Source organism: Manis pentadactyla, chromosome 5, assembly GCF_030020395.1.
Source record: "Manis pentadactyla isolate mManPen7 chromosome 5, mManPen7.hap1, whole genome shotgun sequence".
Lineage (NCBI taxonomy): Eukaryota > Metazoa > Chordata > Mammalia > Pholidota > Manidae > Manis > Manis pentadactyla.
The window spans coordinates 78,294,878-78,314,347 of NC_080023.1; the positions used below are offsets into that span (position 1 = coordinate 78,294,878).

At 34.4% G+C, this 19,470-nt stretch overlaps 1 protein-coding gene across 1 annotated transcript in view; it reads left to right on the forward strand.

Annotated features, from left to right (window-relative positions):
- Window positions 1-19,470, forward strand: part of GRID2 (glutamate ionotropic receptor delta type subunit 2) — a 1,430,685-nt gene that overhangs the window by 1,085,842 nt on the left and 325,373 nt on the right. The window contains exon 9 of the mRNA XM_057502448.1: window positions 3,170-3,271. Within this exon, the coding sequence (XP_057358431.1) occupies window positions 3,170-3,271 (102 nt within the window). The remainder of the gene's footprint in view (window positions 1-3,169; window positions 3,272-19,470) is intronic.

A 19,470-nucleotide genomic window follows, 5' to 3' on the forward strand; every position in this document is an offset into this window, starting at 1 on the left:
TAGAAGGAGCAGAACCTCTCAATCCTCCATTTCTCTTCTCCTTCTGTAAAATGGGGATAATACTATTACCTTCTTCATAGGACTGTTTTGAGAAACAAATTTATATAAGTAAAGCCCTCTGATGATTGAAACACATACTATGCACTATGGCCATGTTATATTTTTATGAGACTGATGATAATTTGCCTTTAAGCTGTATTGCCAAGATGTGCATTTTAATTATATTGCTAAAATGTGACAGTTACATCGAGCCAGCTACTTAACAATTCTGAACTCCAATTTCCTTGACTATATAATAGGAATAATATCCTCTCTACTAATCACAAAAATCACAAATAGATAATGTTTATGAGAAGAATCTGTAAACTATAAAACAGCACTGCAGTTAAAAACACTGGACTTTAAAAATCACTAATTTAAATCTTAGTTTCATCTCTTAGTAGGTATGTGACCTTGAGTTCTTAGTTTCTATATCTAGAAAGTAATAATGGTAACAAAACTTTCTCATAATGTTATTTTAAGGATTAAATAAGATCATATATGAAGAGCTCAGTACCACGGCTGATACATAGAAAGTTATTCCAAAAATATATGTAAGAGAAATAGTTCTTTTAGGTTTAGGAAATAAGTATTATTTTAATATCTTAATTTCTTTGTTATGCCCTATTTTGATATGTTTCAAATAGATATATTTTATGTCTAGTTTCCCAGAAAATTTGTAACCTAAACTTTATCTCAAAATTCAGTCTCTGAGCATCCTAGTCATTGGTGTCCATGGCTAAAATTCAGCTAACATTAAGTGTTGGAATTTGTACATATAAAGGAAGAACTGAATTAAGTAAGAAAGAGTCACCAATCCTAAAATCCAGACTGCTATAAGAACTGGAACAATGTTACAAGTGCTCTGATCAAAAAACATATGAGTCATACAGAAAAAAAAAAAGAAAGAAAGAAAAGAAAGAGAATACAGAAGGTGAATAACCTTCATCAGGGAGGGAAGAAAACTATATTTCGTGTATATATGAGAGAGAATCTGGCAAATATTTTTTAAATGAGAAGAAACATCATGAATGTACACATCATATATGTGTACAAATAATGTTTAAGTCACTGCCTAGGTCTGAAGACAAGCTGTATCTACCTACTCCAAATGCTTTATTATTGTTATTTCAAACCCACAAATACTAGATTGCTTTAGAATTTTTTTAATTGCTGATAATATATAGCTATGTTTACAGGAGGACCTAAGAAGGAGGAAATTATATATTGTTACATGTTTGTCCAGAGCATTGATGAAACAAACTGTTCGGCAAGTTTTGTTATTTTTCTAGTGGTAAATATTTTGATTAGTCAATACACCAAAATGCTATGGTCAGGTTGGCATTAGCAGATGTCATTTATTTAGTCAGACTGACAGTAGATTCACCAAACTTAGAAAACAGCTCCAAGGAAGACAAAAAAAAAGTGTTTACCTTGGCAGCTTACACATATTTACCATGGACAAGATGCTATCCTAAAAGCCATTCATTAAGCTCAGAATTAAGTAATATGATTGTGAAAGGTGGATAGTTTATTGGAAATTTAGCTCTTCACTTAATGTTGTAGATCACTTTTTCCACCAATATTACTTGGTCTAGGAAAACAAATCTTAAGAAAGAAATTAGAAAAATGCACATCAAGGAATTTGATTGAGGATAGACTTTGGTCGACCTCAGAAGAGAACAAAGGCTCAAAAGAAATTTCATAAGGTTTTAAATTTGGCAAGAGCACTACAATATCTCTGATAATTAGACTTTCAACACATTTGGATTTGCTAATTGGATCTAAGTTCTAATTAGACATTTTATGTAACTAAGAATGACATGTCATTGTATGAATTTAATGTGCTTTCATTGTTGAAACCAATAATTAGCAGCCTTTTCAAAATTGTTTTAATAAGGAAAAAGCTGACTTTGTGTTTATATTGTGACATTCTCTTCTCTTAATACATATTATGTACATTTTAGGTTTCTTAATTAAACACCTTTTGGGGACCTCGAAGAGGAACTTGAGTTTTAATAGGAAGCACCTAAATTGTTCATGTGTGAGGGAGGCTGCCAGTATGTTAATAGCTTTAGAAGCTGCAAACAAAATGCAAAGAAAATAAGTCACAGTCTTCAGAAGGAAGCAGCACATACAACCAGGTGCCCATTTAAACCATTCAGTCAATCAAAACAGTCTCAAATATGACTAAAGATCTGTTACATTTTTAAAGCATGCAGATACGAAACAGTTTCCCACATGTGGAGGCTCATAGATCTGGTATCAGGATTAACAGCATGATGCTTTTTCCTGTGATGTGCATTACAATTTCTCTTTGCAGCCTTGCTCCTTGAGCAGTTATCTGCTAATTCAAGTCACAGCATCTCTTTCCTTCTCATTTCTGAATTGAGAGTCATCCATTTTTATCCCATTGTTATTTATGGGCAGTGATTTTAAAACTGGTAGCCCTCAGATTTGGATATTAGAAAAGATAACAACAACATGAGAAAGTAAAATGAAACCAGTATTTCAGAGTGTAAAGAGCAGTGAATCATTGTAAGACTTTAAGGGAAAGACTGCTGCCAAAATATCCCAAGGAAATTGATAACACTGACAAAAAGGCAAACTGTGTTGTGTTATGTACTGTGAATTCTTGAAAACAACAAAGACATATACTTTTTTTTCCTCAAATAAAAGCAGAACCCTGTAACCACATTAAAAATCTTGTAGTTTTTCTTCCCCAATAAAAGCAATGTAAGATCTAATTAAAGCTGCTGAAACTAAAAGAAAGTCAAACTTGTGCAGTAATTGATTTATTAGAAGAAATGTTATGCTAGAATTATATGTGCTATTATTTTTCCAATTAGTGTATTGCTGGGACTGAATTATTGGTGTATGTATAACTCCTCATTAAGTCAAATGTCCTCAGTGAGTTCCCTAAAGCATGTTGGGTACTGTCATATGCCATAATGATATTTAAGAACAGGAAATGGAATTTCTGATTGCTTCATTTGCTATTAAAAAAGAAATCCTGTGTCGGGGACCCTTCCTGTACCAAGAGATACCACACAGTTCTCCAAGAGATAAAGACATGGATTATTGGATTATTTTTCGGGCAGAAAACTAACCAAGCTATTTTATCTTCCAGCTTGGGTGCTGGAATCCTGTCACAGGGCTGAACGGGTCACTGACCGACAAGAAGCTGGAGAATAACATGCGTGGAGTAGTTCTACGTGTGGTGACTGTTCTGGTAAGTCCGATCTGAGCCTGTGGCTTTGGCTTCCAGAGGTTACTTTATCCTTCATTTCTTTATATTTTATTAATTGATGTCATAATCTTAAAAGAGCTTTTGACAAATCCTGACTATGCTTTCTGTGATATTTTTTAATGGTCATATTTTCCAAATTTCAAATTATGTGGATGAGAATCAGATTTTTACAGGCTTTTCTTTAGTTACAGTGCTTTTGTCAATAACTTTCTTAGATGTTTTGGCACAGTTTCTACCCTTCTACAGTTTTTCCTACACATGGTAAAGTAAAAGTATTCCTTAGACATTCTTTCACTGAAGTCCTACAGTATGCATAAATGAAGGTAATCAGACCAAACACAGGTAGAATTGTCAAATGTAGTGCACTCAGTAATACTAAAACATTAGCAGACTAAGATAATACATTTCTAGCAAGAGACTACTTCAAAAGAAAGATCATACAATTGTTAAATAAGTACTTATTGAATATTAACTGTATTCAAGCTCAGTGCTGATTATCTGGGGATACTGATGAATTAAAAAAACAGTTATAATTCTGTCTTTATGGAGCTTACCATCCAGAGATTCTGTGAATATTAAATGGAATCATACATGTGAGACATTTATTACAATTCCATTTACTTATTTAAAGTAATCAGTAAGTGGTCACTATTAGCATTCTATATATTACCATTTTTTCTTCTTATGAACAGATAAAATTAGATGTTAATACAAATATTTTTAAACAGTAAAATACTCAGATGTGTACTATCTAAATATCCATGCAGCATAAAGACATGTACTCTCCTTTACTATTTCAATGTGTTTAGCCTTGTGCTACTTTTTGATATGTTTTGAAACCTAATAGTCCACAGTTATTAACTTTTTTTCTTTAGAAAAGCCTACTTGTTTTTATTAATTTGAAAGATAAAATTGCAGAAGTAGTAAAGGGGAGAAGCAGTCTTTTTTGATATGTTGATGCTAATTTGATGTTTATCAAAAGAAATATTTTTTTGAGAGTCCATCTGCTTCTTATTAACCAGAGATTTGTAAAAAATATAAACCAATGCCATTCTTCTAACTAAATTTGGTTTGGAAATTATCTTTTATTAAAAATATGTCATTTATGTTACACATAATAGTTTTACATTGTTATTTTTAAATAAATAAATAAGGATTTTTAAATTAAAAAGAAAAAAAAGAGTATTTGAGGGAGAATGGAAAAGAGAAAGCATGGGCCTGAAGGGCAGCAAGGGGTGAAGACAAGAGGCTCAGAAGAAAGGAAGTCTGAAGGCAGAATAATTTAGGGCCCCTCTTATTGGAGGGGAAAAGGAACAAAATAGCAGCAGACTCACAGACTCCAAGAAGGGACTAGTGGTTACCAAAGGGGAGGGGTGGGGGAGGGTGGCAGGAAGGGAGGGAGAAGGGGATTGAGGGGTATTATGATTGGTACACATGGTGCGTGGCGGGTCAAGGGGAGGACAGTGTAGCACAGAGAAGACTAGTAGTGACTCTGTGGCATCTTACTACACTGATAGGCAGTGACTGTAATGGGGTATGGGGGGGACTCGATAATATGGGTGAATGTAGCAACCACATTGTTTTTCATATGAAACCTTCATAAGAGTGTATAACAATGATACCTTAATAAAAAAAAACTCAGAGCAATGGAATATGCAGCCACCCTTGAAACCCACTGCATTAGATCTAATGAATTCATTTTTAGCAACTTTGCCTAAAAATCAGATGTGGACAAAGATTCAAGGATTTACATTGCTCCATAAATGATATATTTTAAAGCTTATAAATCAAAATCTATTTTCCAGTAGAATATTACACACTTAACTATCATGTTTTTGAAGACTACAACATGGAAAGGTGGTCCTGACATAGCATACATAACTGTATAAGGTGTGATCATGTAACAGTTAAGGAAGAAAATGTTTATGATTGAAAGTCATTGGAAGGTGGGATTCTGGGCTATTTTTCGTTTTTCTTTATTCTTGTTATTTTTAATTGTTCAACAATGAATACACATTATTTTTAACAGGAGTAGGGAGGGGGTAAAAAAACTGGCTGCGTTGTTTTAAAGAAATACAAGGAGAAATGTTTATCAAAATTTATAACAGCAATGTCTGCCCTTTGTACATTCTTTAATACAAATTAAGTAGACTTAACATAATTTCACTATCTAAAAAAAGGATCTGTAATATTCTCTATAAAAAGAAATTCAAATGAGTAGTCTATACCCCTTTTTGGTGCCTGTAATTTATTCCTACTTTTTGTTTTAATAAGATTTTCACTTTGTGGCAAATAATTATATTATGAATACTTCACAGCTTAAATGTGGCAGTTCTTCTATAAGTACCCAAATGTGTGGATATGCATTTGTATTGATGTGCTAACATTAAAAGACAAGCATTTAAAGTAAGTGAACAATTAGTAGTCTCCTCTCTAGTGAAAAACATGGAGACTCAGGAGACAACTTCAATTAAAAGACAATATATATGCTTTGTTTTTGTCTTTGAGATTCATATGTCTAAAGCAAACTAACCATGTTTAGTCATTAAGCAAATATTTATTTAATGCTTACACTATGCTAGACTTGGTAATGGATATATGCTAGACTTGGTAATGGATATAAGATGAATACTACATAGATCTGTGTATTATTCACCTTTTTAGTCTATTCGTACCTCTAGGTATACATAGAATCTTTTTGGGAAGATACATTTACAACAAAAGAGCCATGATTTGTGAAGTACTTACTATATGCCAGGTACTCTACTAAGTTTTACATGTATTGTCTTATTTAGTGCTCGCAGTATTTCCAAGATACAGACACTGTTCTGATCCTACGAATGTGGGAGAAGAAACAGACATCTAAAGGTTGGAAGAGAAAATGTGGATGACTGTACAGAGAGAAATAGAGAGAGAGGATTCAAATGCAGGAAGTGTAACTGCAGACCTCCTCACCTCTTCCCTCTTAACATTATATTATACTCTTTACTCCCACTGTGATTAGTTTGAGAATTGAGGTATCTACAGGATTTTATTTGACTTGAGAGTTAGAAATGCTTAACTCTCAATAAGATAAAATTGAGTTTTATTGGGAAAGCTTCATAGAGCCAGTTATTTTTAACTCATTTCCAGGCTGAACAAAATGACTGCTATTTTGTGTGTAAATTTGTACTACTTCACAAGTGGTAATGTGTGCATGCCCCAGCCCCACTTTGTGACTCATAATGGTCTCAGTTTCCTGTGAGCTCAGTCCTGTGCAGATCTCAAATATGGTTAGTGAGTGGAGATATGCAAACAGGCAGCTCCCCAAGTCTTCCATGATGTAATGTAGATTTATCGGTTGGATGCCCAGTTCCATAGAAGGTTATTACATTCCAATACATAGCCAATGTAGTCAGTAATTTGCAGGCTTCCTGGTTCTTCCTGTAATTTCTGTTTGACTGGAAACCAGTCATGACTTTCTTATTTATTTCCTACAAGCACCTTTCCAGGTCTAGCTCTTAGTTCTAACTAAGCTGGATTTGCCAGCTTCTTACATCTAACACTGAGAATCACTCTCCCATAACTCACCCAGCAACTCCAAAATCTCAAGGCCCACTAAACCCTGAAACTTGGATTTGGGTTATATTGTGCTTGATTTTTGCCAATAAATACCACCTCCCTGTATTCCACATACTTGCCTCAAACTTTTAAGAAAGGTCGAAGAGGAAGCTGAACACACATGTAAAGACCCTGAGAGAAAGTCTCCTCCATTCCAGCTCTACGCTATCCCTCCTTTAGTTCTTAGGAAATGTATACTATCAATGACACCAGGTTGATAAAAATGATTTTCTTTACTAAGTTTTGCAACCCCCATTCCTATCACTATTGATGATACTTCATTGACTTGAAAGAGAATCTGACATTCTCTTAAACTAAATAATTCAGCACTATATTGTTTATGATCCCATGGGCAAACAAATGGTACACTCAAATGGTTAATTGGAGAGAGTTGAATAAAGGGATTATTAACAAAGATGTAAGTAGGGTTAAAGGAATCATTAAGAGGTACTAAAGCTCCAGGATCTACACGCACGGCAAGCCTTGCTTACACTGAGGACTGATGGAGCAAGTCGGGAGTAGTGCTAACAGCCTTGGCGGTAGCTAGCGCCATGGGAGAGAGACCACACAGCAGTAGCAGTGAAGGAAGAGGAGAGAGAAAGAGTCACTGCCAAAGCCACAGTCAGGCTGTGAGGAAACAGGGAGAGGGATTACCTCAGTGTCACTCCTCCCGTCTTTCCATCTCCTTTCATTGCCCCCAATTACAAAACTAACCAGAAGTCAGAGGGCAAGGAAGCCCAAGTAAGGAAGACCGTGAAGTTCAGCCTTCAGGGCACAGAGAAGGGCAGTGAAGAGCATGTGATATTTGTATAGATGTATGGTTGGAAGAGCATCTTTTAGGTGAAATTGCCCACCTAGAGGGCAAATAGGGAGAAAACCAACATTGGCATCTCTGATTTGTGGGACCTGTTAAGAACTTTACATGTGTTACTTAATTTTTATAAAAACCCTGCAAAGATGTACTAGTTTTATTAGCAGAAGGAAAATAGGGCATAAAAGAATTCACTAAATTTCCATGTCCATATAGCTAACAAGAGCCAGAGATAAGTTTCAAGCCCAGAGATTCTGGTTCCAAAGGCCATGTTCTTAGCCATTCTGATATTCTGCCTTTAGAATAGAAAGAACTCATATTAGGCTTAAATTAAAAGTGATAGACTTGTGACATATACCTTAGTGAGAAGTGAGGGGTTCAAATGTTATTGGACTTTTGATAAGTTAGGAGCTTTTTTCTCAACAGTATCCCATACACTTTGTGTTCAACTGTCACCAAGGTCACATACAATGGATATGCCACCAATAAAAATGGAGGAAAAGAAAGAACGAGAATAAAATTCAGACTTGACAAGCTTGGTCTCTCTTCCAAAGTCTTTGTTTTCATATTTGGCCTGCTGATACAGCCTACTTTTTACATGTCATATTTGGCCTGCTTTTTACAAAGCAGACCAAATGTATTACTATGAGGCACTCATTAATTTTTTTTTCTTTTTAACTTCCTAAGTTATATGAGTATGGATAGGCATAAATGGCCAATTATGTCATTCAGGTTTTTTCATGGTAATTCGCAAAAGATTATTGGAAACACCTCTGAGTTATTAATATCATCACAATACGTATGGAAATAAAATAGAAGTTGGCAACAAGTGAAAAGGCTTGAAAAGCTATGCTGTAAGAAGGCACAAGGTATCTAAACAGCATAAACTGGCATTTAGAAGGAGCTCACTGATTAATAACTTGATTTGGTTTTGCTTAAAACAGACACATGGCATCTCTAATGAAATGTGAATTCACTCGTAAATTCATTTGAGAAATATTTATTGAGTGCCTTCTAGGTGTTTGGGATACATACAAACCAGACAATGATACTGACTTTTTGGAGTTTCATTCCAGCAGGACATCTTCTAATGCTCTCAGAATATTTTTGAAAAAAATGTAATACCATGATCCTATATTAAATACAACACAGTATTTCTTTACCTGAAGTCACCATAGAAATAATTGACTTTGTATAGATGTATGGTTGGAAGTGTATCATAAAGCTGAGTGGGTTTTTTCTGTATTTTATAAATTCACAAACATACAGTTTTTGACAATCTAATATCTCAGAAATCAAGTGCATCTTTCAACTGATGGCTCCTTGCGATTATATTTGGCATCATTTTTTGTCTTCATTAGTGGAAAGCAAAACAAAAGTAATTGTGTACTTTACAATTGGAAGCATTTTAGGTTAAATAATATATGGATGGTATTTTTACAAAATTAAGCTAATGGATATTCCTGGAAAGTTAAATACAACAAAACTGGGCAAGAAGCCATTATAAAGAGAGAGACTATTTTAAAGAATATCTCAAAAGAAAAAATATGCTAGGAAATGAAACCAATTGAAAAAAATAGGATAGTAATAACAATGAAAAAAATTACTATCTAAACTAAAACTGTCACAGAAGTCACAGGAAGATAAAGATAGAAATACACAAAGACAATTTATCTTAAACCAATACCACATAAAACAAAGTCCAAACAATGTGTTGAGAGAAAGGTTAAGTTTCCCCAAGCAACACCCCCATAGGAAGGGTATTGTCAGGCAGCTGCCTACTGGGTGTTCTTTTTAAGAGTGATTTACTTTTCCTAAAATATTTCCATATTATTAGTCTCACTTCTTGGAATTTTTTTCAGCAGTACCTGTTTCCCTGTGAAAATTTACATGTTATCTGTGACCACAGAAAGATAAAATGTTATTAAACAGTACACCCTAAACCATTAGCCTTGACTCAGCAACTATTTATTGAGCATATATTGTAAGCTAAACATTGTGCTAAATCCCAGAAAGGCAAAGATAAATAAGATACAGTCCCTGCTTTCAAGGAGCTCCACATAAAGCATTTTATCAAAATTATTAAGTTTTCTATCAGAAAATAGAATCTGTGGTAAAGGACTCAGAATTAAATACATTTTGTAGAGGCTGGGAAAGAATGATAAAGTTGAGAGAGAGAAAAAAAAACAGAAAGAAGATAGTTGTCTCAGTCTTTTTATGATATAATCTTGGCAATGACATCCAGGACTAGTTTCATGGCTTTACAGGACAATTTAACTCCTCATTTCACTGTGTTCTTTCATTCGGAACGCTTTTTAACAACACTGTGTTATTTTTTTGGTAGTGATTTCATTAGTGTCGGATCCCCACCTCTAGATTGTAAACAACAGTAACATATGAAGTTGATTTTCATTTACAATGCCTGATATATGGAAGTAGATCAATAAATATATGTTGAAGGAACAAATTAGAATACTCTAATAGCCTGAAGGGGTATATGTATGTATGTGTAGGGAGGTGGGGAGAAAAACAAGAAAGAAAGAATAGGAAAAAGAACTCTATATGTGATTATGAAAATAAGAACAGGGATGGACACAAGAATATGCCTAAAATGGTGGTGTCAGGATTCCTCACACTTTATTTCTATTCACTAAATCCAAAATTCCAGAGAGATGACAAAGGTACCCTAGACTGATAGTTATTCCATTTTTGCTATGGCATTATATCCCTGAATCCTTTTTCCTTTAATACATCTTGGTGAACTGATCCGACAATTTAGATGGAATGCTGGGGTCTCCTTTAATCTGTTTTGTTTACATCCTAAGCAAATCACTAAGGTTTATTCCTCTCACTTTCCCTCCTGGAGAACACCTGGTTTCTCAGATTTCCCAAAGCTTAAAAAAACAGAAAAATTAGTGAGGTCCATCACTCCTCACGGGTCAAAGCCTAAATGGCTGAAAAAGCCCAGCCTTTTCCAGTTTTTGCAGTTTTCTTAGCTATTTATTCCTTCTCCCAGAATTCTTCTCTTCACTCACCTCCATGAAGTAGGAGTGGATATTTGCCACTCCACTGCCTCCTCAGATCTGCATGTCCTACTGCCCTCTTCATTAGTGTTACCATGGAGGCTCCTTATCCTTCCCATCCATTTATTAATACATCAATCACACATTATTGATTCAACACCCTCTCTACGCTAGGCATTGTGCTTGGTGCTAGGGATGCAGAGGTAAACAAAATCGACAGTCATTGCTGCCATAGAACATGACAGCTATTATGGAATATTGACATTTAAATAAAGGCACCAATGAATAGCTAGACTGTAGATATTAAGAAAGTTCCCTGACAGAGAGATGCCTGTGCTGTAGCTCTCAAAATGTAAAGGATCTTTATGTATATCCTAGATGTCTCACAGAAAAAACATGGAGGGTGGAAGATGGAGAGAGGACATGAGGAACAGGATGGTCCACACATAAATAAAACCTATATTATAACACTGATGTCCAAAATCAATAGGATAATCACAAAATCTATCTGCTTTATAAGCAACTATTGGCCTATAAACTCTAATTTGATCTTTCACTTAAAATTTTATATTTAGACTCAGTATTAATTATAAAAAATATAGATAATTCTTTTCAGAAATCAAAAGAATCAAGGTTGTTAAATCTTTTGAGTTTGTTGATACTAGAAAATGATTTTACATGTTTTTAAGGTAACAAAGTAGAAAGCTTTAATTCGCTCATCAAGGACTGTTTATATCGAAATAGCAAGATCATATTTGATGACAATTTACAAATAATATAGAATCATTTAATATTATCTCATTTTTAGTCAGTTGTTTGCCCTTTGTTCCACAATATTTTTGTTTCCATGTGAACTGATATTTCATAACTCTTTTTCTTATAAAATGAGGATAGAATTAGATAAAACTGGATAATGGATAAAGGGTAAAAAGAGTAAAATAAGGTACAGTTGTATAGCTGATGATCTTCTAAGGAAACAACAATAATCCAAATAAAAGGAAAGAACCTACCTCTTTTCTTCCCTTAGACTATGCCTCTCAGAAATTTTAACCTGCTTATATTAAATACATATGAAAAGTAAATCTTTTTCTTTCTGTGTTAAGGGATATTATGATTGATATGTAGGCAAGAGATTCTCAATTTGTACAGTGTACAGAAAGCAAGAAGGTTAGAAATAGCAATTTATATGTCACTGTAAGATTAATCAATGCACTTAGTTTCTTCTGGATATACTTTTTAGCAGAAGACTAAATAATATACAATTAATTTTCTTACCAGAGTACTTCAACTTATTTCATGGCCTTTTCTTCACACAGTCTCATCTCTTCAACACACTCATAGAAAAAGCATTTATCGTATACTGAAAAGAGTATTTGACTTATAGTCAAAAGATATCAGTTCAAGTTGCAGCTGTCTTATTAATAGATCACTGAATTAATGGAAGCCAAGGAGCTACTCTGAACCTCAACTTTTCTGTCGGTAAAAAAGGAATAATAAAACTAGCCACACAGGATTATTATGAGATTAAAACTATGTGAAGCAGTTAGCAAAGTGCACAGTGTTTCTAAATATAAGATGTTACTGTTGCTGTAGTAGAACAAGGATGTTTAATTAACTGAAGAAAAAAGTGAGCATGAGTGATCACAGAAGCGTAATTAATCATTATCAATCTTTAGATTTTTGCAGGTAACTATTTAAAGATCCTAAGGCATACAAACAAACAAACTCCAGAAGCATGACTTTTAGGTCCAGTCACTATTATCTTAATTTGAAAAAATGCTAATGAGAACTAGATCAATTCTCCTGCTAGTCAAGCTGGTACTTTGCAAAGGAAAAATGAACAAAAAATACCTGGTACCCAAAAAAAGCCCCACATTATAAGCTGTAAACATGTCTAATGTCTAGCAGAAGACTAAATAATATACAATTAATTTCTTAATTGTATTATGGCACTTACCATATTTTATTGTAATTGGTAATTGACAATATCAATTATATTGTCTCCTAGGAATTGTGTTAGTTGCAGGCTAGCTTTAAGTAGGCTATATGTTAATATATAACTATGAGAATAATTTAGCAATAGCCCTGAAATGTTATTGTCCTCAGTTTTTTGCTATGGACCTGGTCCAAGTTTTTGCTACTTGGAGACCTTCAGCATTTTGAACCCCCACAGAGATTTATGCTTTCCTGAGGTCTCAGCCTATAAGCCCCCTGAACCTAGAGGCAAAGTGAGTGCCTGCGAGAGGAAGCTTGACAAGAGGCTCCCTGGGGCAAGCGCAGCCGGAGTCGGAAAGGGAGTGGATGGCAAACTCTGGCAGCTCCCACAACGGTGTCTGAGGAGGACTCCTTTGGAAGAGCTAATAAATAATACAGTTTGGTTCAGGGCTTCAGTCAAAAATGACAACTCCAGCTGAGGAAATTTCTAGGGATGCTACGTAAAATAAACTGAAAGTCACAATAAAATATGGTAAGTGACATGTATTACATACCACATTGGAAGTACACAGTATAACACTGTGGTTAAAAATACAGCCCCTGGAGGAGGTGGCAGGGTAGGGAGTTCCATGGACCTACTTCCCTAAAAGTCAAGCAAAGCTGAATAAGTAATAAAACAAACAAATAAGTCAAACAAAGCCATTTATAGTCTGGAAATTTTCCTAAGGGCACACTGAAAATGAGGTAACACTTATTCAAGAAAATCCGAAACTCAGTAAGAACAAAAATCTGTAGCATCTGAGCCTCATCGGCTCCCTCTCCCGCTCCCTACCCTCAGCCTGATGGAAGCTCTGTTCCAAGCAGGTTTGGCCAAGAAGACAGGGCTCCTCCTCCCCCAGGTTCCCAATGAGGGCTTATCGCAACTGGAGGAACAGGGTGCTAGCATTTCATAGCCTCCAACTCCGATCTGAAGAAGGTGAGTTCATGGTGAGTGTGGCCAAGAATTTGGAGGCTCCTTACCTCTACTCAGCTTCCACCAAAAGGATGCAGCAGCCTCAACCTCAGGTGTAGCAGGCCTGGAATACCGGGGCCTTGACTGCCATCTCTCCAGCTTGTCTAAGGGCAGAAGTTCCAAGTCAACAGAGGTAAGTGAGGAAGACCAGAGGCTGCCACTCAACTTAGTACCCAGAGTAGTGGCACAGAGACTTTGTGTAGGGGAGAGGCAGCCCCTAAGAAAAGAGAGCATTCAAGCATTTTCCAGTTATAGTAAGTTCAAGACATGGATTCCTCTTAGTTAGGAACAACAAGCTAAATCATAAGCCATCTTGTTCACCAGAAAGAGCCAGGGAAACAAATAGCTAAGACTATCCCTTCTGGGGTCAGAATAAATTTTAAAGGCTGACTTTATATATGGCCTCTACCAAAATTTATTTAGTTCAAACTACAGAGCAATTTTTGCCCCAGGGCATTATTGAAAACAATAAAGCAATCAGCTAGTTTATACTCATATATACTCAACACATATACTCATATATCCTCAACACAATAACACAAATATACTCAACAAAATGCTAGTGACCCGAATCCAGCAGCATATAAAAAGCATTATTCACCACAACCAAGTAGAATTTATCCTAGGAATACAAGGCTGGTTCACCTTATGAAAATCAATGTCATATACATATTAATAAAAGAAGAAATATACCCACATGATCATCTCAATAGATATAGAAAAGGCATGTAATAAAATCCAATGCCCTTTCATGATAAAAAACACTCAACAATCTAGTAATAGAGGGGAATTTCCTCATCTTGATAAAAAGCATCTATAAATAATTCACAGCTAACATTATCATCATATTAATGGTGAAAGACTGAAATCCCCTAAGGTCAGTAGCAAGACAAGGATGTCAGTTTTCTCTTGATTTGTGTTCAACATTGTTCTGGAACTTTTAGCCAGCACAATTAGGCAAGGCAACTAAATAAAAAGGATGAGATTAGAAAAGAAGAAGTAAAACTATCTCTATTTGCAGATGAAATAATCTTACTTATAGAAAATCCTCAAGAGTAGACACACAGTGCACACATACACTAGTAGAGTTAGTAAATGAGTTCAGCAAGATCCATATACAAAAATCAACTGTATATCTACACTAACAATAAAAAAATTCAAAGAGAAAATAAAGCATTTATATTTTAAAATATCAGAAAAAAGCAATTAAGAATAAACTTCATGAAAGAACTGCAACATTTGTACACTGAATGCTATAAAACATAGCTGAAAGAAATTAAAAATTGCTGAACAAATGGAGAGATGTCCTGTAGTAATGGACTAGAAGATTCAATATTGTTAAGATGGAAATATTCTCCAAATAGATCAGCAGAATTCAATGAAATCCTTTTCAAAATTCCTTCTCTTTTTCCTTATATTTGACCACATGATTCTAAAATTCACTATAATAGGAAAAAAATTTTAAAGGGCAACAGCAAAAAATCTTGAAAGTAAAGAATGGAGTTGAAAGATTCATACTTCTCAATTTCAGAACTAACTTAAAAGCTACAGTAATAAAGAGAGCATAATACTGGTTTAGGGATAGACATTTAGATCAGTGAAATAGAAATGAGAGTCCAGAATTAGTCCATATATCTATGGTTAATTGATTTTCAACAAGAGTGTCAAGATCATGCAATAAAGAAAGAATAGTTTTTAAAAAAAAATCACACCAACAGCTGGATACCTACATGCAAAAGAATGAATTTAGACCTCAAACCACATACAAAAATTAATTTAAAATGGATCATACACTTAAATGTGAGAGCTTAAATGATGAAACTCTTAGAAGAAAACATAGGTATAAATCTTTGTGACCTTATTTTGGCAATCAATTCTTAGATATGATAATCTATATATATATATATATATATACACATGCAAACTTATAGATCACACACACCTGCATTGAATGTCATCAATGTTTTAAAAATATATACCTCAAGGCAAGAATCCAAAAATACTGAGGAGACACCCCACATCATGACAGAAGATATTTGCAAATAGTATATCCAATAGAGAGACTTATCTTAAATATATATAAAGAATAAAGCTATAATGACAACTCAATATGAAGAAGAAAATTTTTTAAATAGGAAAAGGATTTGAACAGTTTTCAAAGATATATAAATCTTTGAAACAAGATCATGAAAAATGATCAACAAGCACATGAGAAATTCTCAACATCACTTGCCGTCATAGAAATGCAAATCAAAACTGGAATGAGCTTCTATTTCACACCCAATAGGATGGCTATAAATCAAAAGGACAGGCAATAACAAGTGTTGGCCAGGTTTTGGAGAAATTAGAACCCTCATACATTGCTGGTGGGAATGTAATATAATGCAGGTGTTGCAGAAAAAGTCTGACAGTTCCTCAAATGTTTAAACACAGAGTTACCATATGACTTAGAAACTCCACTCTGATCTGTTCCCAAGAGAAATGAAAATATATGTCTACAAAATATCTTGTATGCAAATGTTCATAGCACCTCTATTGATAATAACAAAAGATGTAAACAACTCAAGTGTGTATCAACTGATGAGTGGATAAATAAAAGATCAACTGATGAGTGGATAAATAAAAGCAGTCTGCTCATAAAGTGGAATATTATTTGGCAAAACACAAAGTGAAGCATTGATAACATGGTACATGGATCAACTTTGAACACATTATGCTAAATGAAAGAAACTGGTCACAATAGACCACATATTATATGATTTCATTGATATGAAAAGTTAGGAATAGGCAAAGTATAGGGACAGAAAGAAGATTAGTGGTTACCTAAGGTTGGAGGAGATTATAGCTAATGGGAATTGACTTTGGGAGTAATAGTGTTCTGAAAACTGGTTGCAGGGATGGGGGCATGTCTGTGAATATACTAAAGCCATTGAATTGTACACTTTGGATGGGTGCATTATATAGTATGTGAATAATATCTCAATGAAATTATTCAAAAAGGAAAAAGAAGAGAGTCTGGAAACAGATTACATTTAGATTCCCAGTTCTCCTACTTGTGAATTTAGACCAAATATTTAAACTCTGTATGATTCCATTTCTTCATCTGTAGAATTGAGATAATAATATAATCTACCTAATAGAGCTGTTATGAAAATTAAAGGAACCAATACATGCAAAGAACAAAAGACTTCTAACAGCCTAGCACATAGAAAGTGCTATGTATATGTGTATTCTCATGTGCACGGTGTTAAAAGCAAACATAAAAGAAGCACCTAACTCATGGTTAGGGCAGTGGGAAAGGATTAAAGGATGACACAAATTCGTTTTGAAAGATAACAAGGGACTATCAAGGCATAAATAACAGGACAGGGCTATCCAGCAATGTACATAGTATATGCAAAAGTATGCAGATATCAAGAATTTAAGGTATCCTAAAAGTAAATTGGAATATCACCTGAAGTAAATGAAATTGAAATGCAGGAAATCCCAGCAGCCTGTGTGTAAGATAATTCTGTTTTAAAAGGTCCTTTAGATACAATTCAATTAGAAAATTTGTTTGTGAAAATGAGGTTAGCATTACATAATTTAGACAATATGCATCAACAAGTAAAAAATACCATTGTTAAAACCCAAATCCAGGCTAAAATTTAGATAAAATGGTTTTCATTTTTATTATTGAAACAGTGTAATCAGTAGACATAGCTCTGTATTGTATACATATTTTGTTGTCTCTTCTGCTGATTGTACCTATCTTATGTGAGAGAAGAGGGGAAAATGTGATGTTTATAGACAGATGAAGAAAACTGGCGTATGCAAACAATATAATTCATAGCAACATTGGAATATGTGTTCACTTCAAAGAGAACTGAGTAAAATCATCATGAAAATTGGTGCATGACAATTGCTTGACAATTTCTCATTCTTTCTCATCACACCAATTCTTAAGATGATACCTGTCATGCAGACATGTGTGAGTGTCACTACCGCACCAAGTTAACCGTGCATGAACCAACTTCTTTCCTTTTGGAAGTTAAAACCTGAATTCTTCAGCTAAATTGTGAATAAATATTTTTTGGATGTGTTATATAATTTACTTCTAAAAAATAGATTTACTACTTGTCTCTCAGAGTTTAGGAAAATACTGACAAGAGTTATTGGTGAATTCAAAGATGTAGACACAGGAGATCTGTATTGACTTTCATAACTTCTGCAATAATCTAACCAAAGTTAAATGAACTATATTATATACTTCTTTTTTAGAGTTGCATTATTTCACTGTATCTGACAGGAACCCAAATGTTAAAGTGACCTTGAAGTTTTAAGTTATTTTTTGCCAAGGAAGTAGTTTTAGCATAGTTACAAAAAAAAAAAAAACCAATTCTATATGCAATTTTTCAGAAGTGAACATGAATATAAGTGTAAAAACTAGAGAGATTCTTCTGATGCAGATTCTTCTATGTAGATTTTACACATTAGTTACAAAGGTATATATTAATGAATTAATGACCATTAAAGCTTAATGTTACCAGCGAACATTTAGGGCACCCTTAACTAATAGATCTTATTCTAGGTATTTTAGTATCTCCAATCTTCATGGGTCCCTCAAGATTATTATTTGTATTTTGTTTATATGACTGAGACATAGAGCTAATTAAATAACTTCTTCAAGTTACGTTTGTGGCAAAAATAAGCATTGAATCCTTGCTTGTCTGACTCCCTCCCAGCCATGTGGTAGTAACAAGGACTGCACTAAATTCCTGCTATAAACAACCAGAAAATTGAGCAAAGTATGGAAACACTTTTAGACATTGATTAATTGGTAAAAAAGGATTTTGATTCCTAAGAGGTTGGAAACAAATGATCCCAGCAATCACCCCATATCTTAGCAGGTAACAATTTCCATCCTGGAGGCACAGAGATAAAGATCCCAAACATACTGTCAGCCTTACGGTTGAGAAGTTAGAGACTAAAGTTTGAGAAGATTGAGGTAGTTGGTATTTTGGGGACATGTTCTGGAAAAGAGGATCTGTCTAGATAATACCTACAGAAATTTGCATAGGATCTGTTTGAGTCTTGGCTGAATACTAGGCTACATGTATGCATACTAAAGCTGAACAAAGGTGCCAGAAAGCTGACCAATACTCAGAGTTTGTATACTTTTGAGAATGGTTTTATTCTAGGGGGGACCTTATTGTACCAAGACGTTTAAAGGATATACAAAAAACAAGTATTTATCTTTGTATTATGTAGTAATTAGTAATTTCAGTGAGCAAACTTACATAAAGTAGGATATTCCCATACATCTTGCTATTTCAGTGTTTTAAATGTTGCCCAGACCTCTCAAAAGGTCCAGCTTTTCATTTAGGACCATGCATTTTCATCTGCCACTTCTGAACAATATCATGATGGTGATGTTGCTATTTTACAGCTATTATAAAGTAGTGTTGGGTAAACAGATGCAAAAAAAAAGTCACAGAAAGTCGTCCTTGCTTACATCTTAGAACTGTCTTCTAAAAAAGGTAGAGAAAAACAGTATTTTGAATTAAAATGCAATAATTATTAGACTTCAGTTTACAAGGAAATAAGTTTTGAGAAAACCTTGAAAGCTTTCCCAGTCCCTCTCAAAAAGCCATGGTGTCAGATGGTAGTTTTACCAATAGTAAGCTAGGTTTCAAGTGGGATTTGGGTTCTTTCAAAGGCACAGTCACAGGTTTTGATCAACAAGGGACCATTTATCAAGTCACTATCCTTGCACTAATTGGCACTGTAGGGTGCTCTGAAATGAATAGAGATAACCTCC